The sequence below is a fragment of the Cornus florida genome, unplaced genomic scaffold, assembly GCF_030987335.1.
Source record: "Cornus florida cultivar Cherokee Brave unplaced genomic scaffold, ASM3098733v1 CherokeeBrave_3.0.0_Hap2_Chr05, whole genome shotgun sequence".
Classification (NCBI taxonomy): domain Eukaryota; kingdom Viridiplantae; phylum Streptophyta; class Magnoliopsida; order Cornales; family Cornaceae; genus Cornus; species Cornus florida.
Genome location: NW_026775575.1, coordinates 88118172 through 88129723, shown reverse-complemented (window position 1 = coordinate 88129723; position 11552 = coordinate 88118172). Strand labels below are relative to the sequence as shown.

The window sequence follows — 11552 nt, the reverse complement described above, 5'->3', positions numbered from 1 at the left end:
ATATATTTGACCTTCGAATCAATAAAATAGTAAAAACATATTTATAAAAAGGAATGGTTAAGGTAGGAGGAATTTGAGCCAACATATTAAACCCTGATTAATGGACAATATTACAGAACATTACAACCAAATTCAGAGTTTGAATTAGCTAAAATTGGTTGGGGGTTTGAGTGGTGATGAGCTTCCATTTTACACTATAAATATGTGCAAAAGAAGATTGGATTTTCAACACAACACATCCATTCTGGTCAACAAATTCAACCAACACATTGCTAGAAGAAAAAGAAGAAGATGGGTTTGAGATTAAGTATCAAGGCCATTTCTCTTCTGCTAATTCTAGCACATGTTGCAGAAGGAGGGGATTTTGATGTAACAAAATATGGTGCGAAACCCAATTGCGATGTCAAACAGGTGATAGAAAGAACTTTAATAATTTAATTTTGTTTACGTACGTGCATTAATAATCAATCAATCATTTCTGGATCAATAATGTATGCTTCAATTTAATTTCAGGCTCTAATGAGTGCTTGGAAAGAGGCATGTTTATGTCCAACTCCAAGCACAGTCACAATTCCACCAGGGCTATTTCCGTGTGGTCCGGTGGTCCTTGAAGGTCCTTGCAAGGCTCCTATCGGGGTTATACTCAAAGGCAACCTCAAGGCCCCAGCTCTCGCACAAATCCCTACCGAAGCCTGGATTGTTTTCCAAAAAGTTAATGGTTTCACCCTATCAGGTGGTGGATCCGTCGATGGCATGGGTGCCGATGCTTGGAAAACTAAAAACACAAAACGTCCCGCTGTAAGCATGCAGATTCATATAAATATATATTTGCAATTCCATCTTAAATTTCCAACATGAATTTTAGTTTCTGTTAATTAACAAATGACGCGTCGTATCTGTGTTGTACGTATTTGTGATTTGTGGATATATAACATGCAGAATTTAAGGTTCAACTACGTAAACAATTCTATGATCACTGACATAACTACCAAGGACCCCAAAATGTTCCATATTACTGTATTGGGAGGCAGTAATATGACTTTTGCAAAGCTTAACATCATTGCACCAGGAGATAGCCATAACACTGATGGACTCCACATTGCACGTTCAAACGATATTAAAGTCCTTGATTCAAAAATAGCAACAGGGGATGACTGCGTATCCTTTGGCGATGGAGTCTCACGCACTAACATCGAAAAAATTGCCTGTGGACCTGGCCATGGCATCAGCATTGGGAGTCTCGGCAAGTACCCAAATGAACAACCTATCCAGGGAATTACAGTTAAGGATTGCACCTTCAGCAACACAACCAATGGAGTAAGAATTAAAACATGGCCAGGATCCCCTCCTAGCGTTGCAGCTGATATGCATTTCGAGGATCTGATCATGAAAGAAGTCTATAACCCCATCATCATTGATCAAGAGTACTGCGATGCAAATTTAAAATGCCCACCAAAGGTACGTACTACTTCAACTGCACTGCCTAGCTAGCTAATACGTACGTTGTTTTCTTTCTTTTTTCACAAAGAAATTTAACCATTCGAATGATTAATTTGCTAATCACTTTCGGTGTTCGTACATTTTCAGCCTCCATCTCAAGTCAAGATCAGCAAAGTCAGCTTCAAAAACATTCGTGGCAGCTCCTTAACCGACGTTGCTATCAAGCTTGTTTGTAGCAAGACTCTGCCATGCCAAGAAGTGGAGATAGGTAACATTGACCTGACATTTAAAGGAGGCGCTGCCAAGTCTCTAGTCACAAACCTTAAGCCAACTCCTTGCGGCAAAATAAATCCTGCACTCGGTCCAGCTTAATCTTCTTGATTCTTCTTCTTCTTTTAATCTTCTTGATACTAATGTGCTTGAAACAAATGACGGAATGGTTGTGGCTGTGAACTCTTACCAAAGTGTATTCTTTATTGATTAATAAAGATTCACTATTGGAGATATGTGATTGGCCTCAGCATCTCAAAATTATAACATCGTTCAATTCATATTTTTATTTTTTGTCATCTTCTTCCAAATTTACAGCTCTTGTTTATTGATTATCCGGTTTGATCAAGGTATCAAATACTTTTTATGGTACCAAAACATAAATAAGCCGTTAGTGTATAAAGGGGCACACCCAGGAATTTTAACTTGGGGGAGCCAAATTAATAGTGTAAAAATAATAAAAATTTATAGGTAGTAATTTATATATTTTTTGCAATAGAAGTCTTATAATTCTTAATGTAAAAGACTAACTAAAATAAGAAATTATGCTAAAATAACTAATAATTCCTATACAAAATTTCTAATTATTAGGGTATTGATATGCGGAAAGTTAATTTATATTAAAACTGAACCAAAATGTGATACATCTACTGTGAAAGTTCTGCCGACCACAATTTAAATATGGTGAAATAATTCATATAAAAACACAAGGGCCAAAATTATAAATTTTTTTTTTACTTATATTAAGTTATACTATAGTAGTAATTATTTTCTAATTTTATTAAACTCTAATAAATGCAAAAAAAAAAAAAAAAAAAAATATATATATTAGGCCTCAAAGATTTATATCCTAAAATAACTTATTTTGTTTCTTTTTTTCTCTCCAGCTCCCTCAATTTTATATTAGGTCTCAAATATTTATATCCTACTATAACTTAATTATTTCTCATTTCTCTCTTCTCTCTCATTCCGATTTTATATTAAGCCTCAAGTATTTATATTCTAAAACTTCTTTTTTCTATTTTCTCTCTCCTGCCGATGATACCATTAATATTGGGCCCAAAGATTTACATCCTTATATAATTTTTTTTTTTTTTCAACTCATCATTCACATTTTTTCATACATTCTAACCAAAACCAATATAGAAATTTAATATTAGGACCAAAAATTTGTATCATTAAATACTTTTTTTCCTTCTTTCTTTCTCTCTCATTCGCCTTTTTTACACCAGCACTAAAAAAAGATTTTTGTGTTAGTTACACCGGACTAGGATCCTCTGCAGTAAGCCAAAATGTAATTTAAACCAATAAATTATGTATTTTTGAAAATGTAATTTAAAATTGAAACAGAATTTCCCAACGTTAATAGTAAATTATCAAAAAAATAGATCCGATGCTGTACTCACCTTCTTACTCTCCATGGTGATTATTTTCTCACAGATAAAAGAATAAGAGAGAAAATCCCCAATCAAACCCATCTTCTCAAAGTAATGAATATTTTAGTTTCACCTCTAATTTTGTATTACACGTAAGCTTTACTATGCTTCTGTTTTCCTTCACTATGGTTGTGATTTGCATCCGTTTCTAAGAAAAAGTCTGAAGGAGATGAAACCCACACTTTAGAAAGAAATATAAATAAATAAATAACACTAAAAGAGAACTTTTTCAATTAATAATTAAATATAAATTTAGAGATTAAATAAGTTCTCTATATTGAAATCAATTCTGGCAACAGTTACATTAGTATGGTCATGGTAAAAGGCATTATTTATATAAATTAATATATATATATATATAATTTATATATATTAGTAAGGTCCCAATGTGTTGCGTAGTCCAAAAAGAGCAAATTAGCCTGGTTACCCTGGACCGATTTGAAGACGGAGTTGATTCTTTCACCATAAGTGAACCAATTTGATTAGTAATGACTATTATGACATTATGATGACCCTTAATACATTGCTTTGGTCAAAATAACCATTTTACCCATGGGTGTTCCCGGGTTAGGTAAAGACCCGGTTAGCGATTCAGACTCCCGAGTTTGGGTCGTTACAGTCTCATATTTCTTTAGCTCTTTTACAGTTTTTATCCTTGTGAACTCTTATTGCTTGAGAGCACAGAAAAAGCATGTTTTGCTCTTCCATATATCATTTGATAAAGCTGTTTTGTTATCAGTTGAAGGATTATCCGGATTGAGAACAACCACACTAATAACAATGGCATGCCAGACATCATATAGGATTGAGACATGAGAAAGGACTTCATTCTAGTCTTCCAAGAATCATAGTTTAATCCATCAAACCCTAAGGATTTGTTTGTGACTTGACCTTTATCCATTTCTTCAAGATCTTTTATGCATATTAGTTAATCCTTTGTAAGGCAGACTAAAGCTCTGATTCCAATTGATGAACCAATAGGGGGTTGAATTGGTTCTTCTACAAACTTTTCATCATTGCTTAATTCAATTTGAATGTTGTTTAAGGATTACACAAGCATACACAAGTACACAGTGATTTTTACAAGGAAAATCTCTCTCAATTAGAGATCAAAAATCTTGGTTCTTAGCCATAGCCAATATAAGCCCCACTAGTTGTAATGCAAGTAGATACACACTCAGCTGTCTCTCACTCTGCGCACATCCTAGCTCACAACAATGCATACTTACACTCCCCTTATCCACAACAACCCTGCTTGGACCGTATAAGCTTTGACATCTCACCAAATACATATATAAAGATGTATTACAATAATACTTAAGCTATTACAGAGTGAGATTATAGCTTAAAGTATCAATCACATCAACAAACCAACATTCTGTAGAATATGTGCTCTGAAGGGTAAAAATGGAATTTCGTATTATCACAACCCTATGCATGGAACCCTCAACCTTATACCAATATTATACACATACTCATATGATATTCTCAATAATTCAAACAAGGTATATCAAAGTCTTAGCTCAATAAGGCTAATTCTGCAAAAAAAAAAAACCCTAAAACTAGGGTTTCAAAAGCCAAATCTCAATTTGACCATATTTTTGTCTAACTCTCAACTTCCATAGCTTTGATTCAACTATAGAAACTTGCTCAAATGATAAGATTTCAACTCACAGCAAGATGACATGCATATATACTTATGACAGAAGACTAAACCAGAAAAACAAGGCTTATGTTAAGGTTTGAGACATCAAAATCAACTACAGCAAAAATATGAACATAACCTCAAGTCCTACAGTTGTAAAATGGTAAAACAAACTTGTCTCGACGTCTAGAACCCTTTGAAATGGCCTCAAGCTTGGATTAAACCTCTGGACCTCTTTTTATCAGCAATAAGGCACCTCAAAGCCACCTTCATCTTCATTTTCAATGATTCACACATACCATGTTTATCTTTGAGTTGAATTCAGCTCTCAAAATACTATCAAAACTTAGATATATGTCATTGTTCTTAATGTCTCGAATTATTTATCAATGTAGCTTAAGGATGCTAACAGAGGATGCTCAAAATTTGGCCTTAAGGGGTTTACTTTCTATAACAATATATATATATATATATATATATATATATTTATATATATAGGGTATAATAGAATGTAGTCCTACCCTAATGAGGAAATCCACATGGTATCACATACCAATCATTGGCCAGATAATGTTCTGACATTCTCTCAATGAAAGGACTACATTGCCCTTACTACAGCTCAATATTTTGTCCTCTAGTGAGCATGCAAATTGACAGCTTATATATATGTATACACCAGTGATATATATCAAGCTTAACCCTTAAGAAATGCATAATAAGCTTCATTTTCTCACACTAGGACCACAAGGCACGTGTCACAAGGATGTTCATCAGTTGTATTTATCAAAATACCCCTGTAAGGGACACTTTTCAATATACACAGGATTCTACAGCTACAACTATGAACACTTGATCAAACTGTGAATAAGAGCATTACAATACAATGTACTATCACAAACAAGGGTATTATGATAGAATGCAAATGTGAAAAGACTTAATTTCCCCTAAAAAACTCTATAGTCAAATATCAACCTCTGAACAGTCCTGTAAACCCTAATTTGACTATAACAAGCACTGTTAACACAAGATAGCTTCCTTAAGCTATCTCAAATGATATCTCATGAATGTAAAATGACAATGCTACACTTATAAACCTCTCTAATGCACTGAACACTCAAGAATCAATTAATTAAGCTTACTAAAATGGACATGTGACAACTTTTTGACATATAAAAGGGCAAATCCTAAATCAAAGATGGGACTAATAGATTGAGTGTGAGATAGTTTTGAGAGTAATCATTCAATCATTCATAGTGAAAGAAGGTTGAACTCCTATATCTTCAAGGTTTGTTAACCTCACATAGGGGTTTTTCCTTATAAAAAATTTGCATGTGTGAATTAGCTTTCTATGACTGAGGAATTTCATCAAACAGTTGTAAGGAATTAGGTTTTCAGTCATACTGTCATCTCTGTTAAAGTTAGTTCTTTCTGATTTGGTTCACGTCAGTTGTAAAGGACTTAAATTATGGAAAGAAGTGTTATAAACCAATTCACCTGTAATGTTACTAATTTTCCTTATTTTCTATTTTCTGGAATTTATTTAATTTTTTTGGATTATTTTAATCCTTGCCTCGTTTTGCATGCTATGTGGGCCCTGAGGGGCGTTTTGGTCATTTTTTTGAGCCGAGGGTTTTAGAAGTGTATTTTTGGTCATTTTAAGTTAATTAGAAGTGACGGTATCATTTTTAGAATTTTTTAAAAGTCGGGACGATTTCCAAACTTGAGAACTTCTCCTGGTTTTCTCATTTTAAGTGAGGGGCATTATGGACATTTCCCTCATATATTCATATTCATATAGCTACATAGTTGGGACAATATTTTGGAGGATAGAAGAGGCATTACATTGAATGAGCAAGGGCAAGATTGAAACTTCACCAAAAGTATAAACCCTTCTTTGCTTGATAAGTGGCACCATTAAGACCACTTGACCAAATGCAAAACCAACTTTTACCCCCTCCCCTTCCATTTCGGGCATCACCTTTTCCTCTTTTTTGTCTTCATTTTCCTCTCTCTATATTCCATATCTATATCACACATATCTCACATATGTTTCAACCTTGGATTTTGGGAGATTAGAAGGTATTTTTGGTGATGCCATAGAGAGGAAGTTGATGAGCTTGATGAAAGCTTCCATTTGGCACCCATATTGCTAGGGTTTGGAGGATTTCAAAGTTAGGGCTTGTTAAGGACTTGTTTGGTTTGCTATCTTGAGGTAGGGAAAATTTAAATTACAAAATTCCCAAGATTTTAATGAGTTTCTATGTATTTTCTTACATGAAAATCTTGATATTGTGAAGCTTGATTAGTTTGTAATTTTTTTTTTTGTTGTGATGTTAAGCATGAGATATAATTGATCTAATTACTTGGGTTGAGAATGTGATGGCTTCTTTTATTTGTATCAAGCATACTATTTTTCTATGATGAAATATGAAATTATGATTTGTATGATTGACTTCATGTTTTGGATGTCTTAATAAGATGACTATGATATATATCATAATTTGTACATTGGTTAATGATTATATGATATGCATATTCTTGGCATGGGGTGAGTTGAGAGGATGAAGGTTTGGTGTGGGAGAGAAGGTTAGGAAATGGGATGATGGTGGCATTGTAAATTAAAGTGGTGGATATAATGGTTTTAGTGAGGTTGGGTTAGGGAAGGAAGAAGGGAACATTGCATTTCATGTGTGATGGAATGGATGGTGAATTTGTAAAATTCATGTATGATTAATATGAATTATAATCCCATGATCCATTTTCTTTGTTTCCCTTTCTTTGGTTGTGATGAGCACTGAAAAGTGCATATTTAAACCCCTTAAGCTTAAGTATTCTAGTACCTTTATCTATCTTACTTTACCGTTTTAGATTGATTTCGAATTATTTCCATTTTCAGGCACTTATCCCGAAAATAAGCTAACTCAGCCAAATAAGAGCTTAATTGAAGCAATTCTGGTATTAAACAAAGAAAGGAGCAAAGTGGAGAAAGAAAGAAGCAAATGAAGCCAAAGGTAGGAAGCAGCAAAGTTCAATCGATCCAACTTCAAGGTTCGATCGATCGAACACTGATCAATCTCAGTACTTCAAGATAGATCCAAACCTTGACCCAAAGCATAAAGTCCAAAGTTCGATCAATCCAACACCACCCTTCGATCGATCGAACACTTTTATCCTTATTCAAATGATTGATCTTATCCACAGCTGTACCACCCACTAACCACTTTTGTCCTTTTCCCAAAAATATCTACTAAAATATCTCGAATTTGTCTTTTCCCAAAAAGCTCAACCAGTTGGATCGATCCAGCCTCAGTTCGATGGATCTCAGCCAAGTTCGATCGCTCCAAGTTCAAGGTTCGATCAATCGAACTTCCTCTAGTGCGAAAAGGTTAAAAAGCCAGCTTGTTCAATCTGTCCTCTATCCAATCATTAGAGAATATTCTTTGCACAACCCCAGCTCATTTTGTGTGTCACTTGACCTACTTATAAAAGAAATATGATGCACTTTTTGAGAAAAAAAGAGACTTAGCATTTGAGATATACAATTCTAGGGATTATTCTCAAATGAGGCAAGCTTAGAGGAGGAGGAGGCTAGAGACACCATTGGAGTTCTTCATCACCAAGGAGCAAATTTCTTCTATGGAGTTAGCCCTTGAGGGTTGGAGCAACATCACCATGAGTGGCTAGACATCCTCTTGGGGCTAGAGTTAGCCCCAAGCATGCTTCCTATATCTTAATCTTGTGTATTATTGAGGGATTAGTGTTGTAATTAATGTTTTGACACTTTGATATATATAGATCTTGATTGCTCAATGATTTATGTGATTAAATGCTTTCAATTGATCATTTCATTCTATCCATATGTCTATGTATATTAGAATAGATGTTCATGTGCTGGTCTCTAGATTTTGTGTTATTGATGCATGTCTATGTGTATTGATGCTATAGATTTAGAGATTGTCAAAACATAGTGCTTAATGGAATGCTCTTGTGATTTTCTTGATGGTTCATACTCATTCCTTGATGGATTGTGCCTCTTCCTTAGTTTATTTTCATGCTAGTAGTGTAGATGTAGTGTAGTTGTAGTGTAGTTTTAAATGGGAGGACAATCCATGCTTGTTGCTTGATGATCCATGCTTTTGAATGCAAGTAGCATATGTCTCTAACCTTGTGTTGTATTTGGATTATGAGCTTAATGAAAGGATTAATGACTTGTTTTGATTTATTGTGTCTTTCACATATTGTTTAGACAATATATGCTTCATTGCTTAGATATATTGTGCCTTTCACATGATGTTTAGACGATACATGCTTAACTAGTCATCCTTACTTATTGAATCAACCAAACACACACACAAGATTGCAACACACCATTTGCTCTTATTAGTCACTAGTCAATGGTATAGAAATGCATTGCTTGGTGGTGATCTCTAAACCCCAAGACTCTTCTCTCTCTTATTTGTTCTTAATTGCATTTTTTTGTTATCACTAAGTTTAATTTAGTTGTTCTCTAGTCTAATCAACCAACCAACCAATTGTTTGATCACTCGACCTACTAGCCCTAATAGCGATTCCACAACCTTGTTCGACCCTCACAATCCCTTGGGACGATCCCTACTTGCCCTAGCTATATTTATAGTGAAAGGTAGTTGTGGCTTCTATAAATGTAAAACTCTTGGCCCTCACCTAAAATTCACACTCTCCAAACTTGATGGTAGTGCGATGAACCGGTCAAGTTTTTGGCGCCGTTGCCGGGGATTGATTTGATTAGGCAACGTCGGAATTGTGGAATCAATTAGGATTAGTACTCTTTTGATCGTGTCTTTTCTTTACTTTTATTTTTCTTTTTGGTTACTTATTGTGTTGTTCTTACTTGACTAGGTGCATTGTTGGAGAGGAAGCAAGCAAAGGAGCATTCGAGCTAAGTAAGCAAGGAAAAATGCTAAAAAAATTTTAAAAAAATTTGAGCTAAGCTTTAAATTTGGAGTTGAAGTGCTAAAGGACCTTTGTGAGACTCTCTTTACTCAATCCTTTAGTTAAATCGTCGGCCCGCGTGGAGGCTTGTTTCTTAATTGTACTTTGTATCATTGTTGTTAAAGTATAGGAATATGGGTTAAGTGTTTGTGGAGGAAGTTTCATTGAAATTGTTGTGAAGGCATAGTGTTTGTCATTCTTTGTTCTTATTGTGTTTTGCATTATACATGTATGGACGTCGTTCATTGAGACCAACTCTTGTCCCTTTATATTTGTATCTTGAATCCATTGTTAGAAACCCTAGGGAAAGAAGAAGTTCAAATAGAACCAATCTATTAATGGATGACCATAATGATGATCATGTTGAGGACCTTGGTCACATAGACCAACAAGGTATTCTTCATCCTAATGTGCACAATGAGAACATACAAGTACCATTAGGCATGCCTAGGCCATACATTTACCAACCACCACAGCAATAAGGCCAAGCTCCCTATGGAATGCCAAGGCCAATGTATGCTCCACAACCTCCCATCATCAATCAAGGAATTCAAAACCAAGGTGTTCATGTTGCACCTCAAGTAGCTAATCCACCTCTTGCTTTAAGAGACCATTATGTGCCTAATGAGTATAATGCACCTACATGCATCCAATTGCCTCCATTTAGAGCACATCATTATGAAATTAAGCCACAAACCATTTAAATGCTTCCTAACTATCATGGACTTCCAAGTGAAGAACCTTACAAGCATTTGGATGAGTTTCTTGAAATATGTTTCACCGTAAAATATACGGACATGCCGGAAGAGGTCTTAAGACTCAAACTTTTTCCATTCACCTTAAAAGACAAGGTAAAGTACTGGTTTAACAATCTTAGGCCTTTTTCAATCACTTCTTGGGCAGAAATGCAACAAGAGTTCTTGAAGAAGTACTATCCGGTTTCTAAAACCAATGCTATGAGAACCTCAATTCGAGAATTTTCACATGGGGATGGAGAAACGTTTCATGAGGCATGGGAACGCTTCAATGAATTGCTTAGGAAGTGTCCACATCATGACATGCCCAAATGGCAATTAGTTCAATATTTCTTTAAAAGCTTATCGGACAATTATAAAGGTATGGTTGATGCTTCCATGGGTGGCTCATACATTGATAGGCATGAGGATGACGTGTGGCATCTCTATGAGAGCATGAGTGAAAATTCTTTGCATAGAACATTATCATCCAAGAATGGTAGAAATTCACAAGGTAGGAAGAGTGTTGGCTTACATCAAGTTGACCATTCAAATGAAATAGCCGCCGAAATGAAGTCTTTATCTCAAAGGTTTGACCAATTTTTGATTAACCAAAACTCGGCGAACCAAGTGTCTTCCTTCCCTAACCATTCTCATCGTGCATCAAATGAAACATGTATGACTTGTTCTAGTGTTTATCATTTTACTTCTCATTGTCCTCAAGGACAAATGCAAAATGAACCTAATGAACAAGTCAATGCAGCTTTTGTGAACCAAGGGAACAATCCTTATGGTACTCATTATAATCCAAGTTGGAGGAATCATCCGAATTTCTCTTGGAAAAACCAAGGAGAGGGCTCAAACCGTTCCCAAGGCGATTTTCAAGGGAAGTACATTCCACCTCCACTTCAAAACCAAGGATCCCAAGGTTATAGACCTTATAAATCACAAAGAAATCAATTTGCTAATTCTCATTTTTCCAACCAATCTTATTCCCAAGGAAATACTAGAAGTCTCACCTTTGAAGAAAAAGTTTTAAATGCTTTGGGCACTTTA

General features: G+C 35.0%; 1 protein-coding gene and 1 pseudogene across 1 annotated transcript; one reads left to right on the top strand and one right to left on the bottom strand.

Annotated features, from left to right (window-relative positions):
* Positions 1 to 247: 247 nt before the first annotated feature.
* On the top strand, positions 248 to 2009 carry LOC132310328 (polygalacturonase-like). Its single transcript, XM_059808513.1, has 4 exons — positions 248 to 411; positions 514 to 798; positions 940 to 1458; positions 1588 to 2009. The coding sequence occupies exons 1-4, from the start codon at positions 292 to 294 to the stop codon at positions 1810 to 1812; spliced, it is 1149 nt and encodes a 382-aa protein (XP_059664496.1). The 5' UTR covers positions 248 to 291; the 3' UTR covers positions 1813 to 2009.
* An 8714-nt stretch (positions 2010 to 10723) lies between these two features.
* LOC132310682 (small nucleolar RNA R71) lies at positions 10724 to 10822 on the bottom strand (annotated as a pseudogene).
* Between the last annotated feature and the right edge of the window lie 730 nt (positions 10823 to 11552).

Coding starts and splice junctions, on each gene's coding strand:
- LOC132310328 (XM_059808513.1), top strand. CDS start 292: ATGGGTTTGAGATTAAGTATCAAGGCCATTTCTCTTCTGCTAATTCTA. Junction 412..513: donor CCAATTGCGATGTCAAACAG/GTGATAGAAAGA, acceptor ATTTAATTTCAG/GCTCTAATGAGTGCTTGGAA. Junction 799..939: donor AAAACACAAAACGTCCCGCT/GTAAGCATGCAG, acceptor TATAACATGCAG/AATTTAAGGTTCAACTACGT.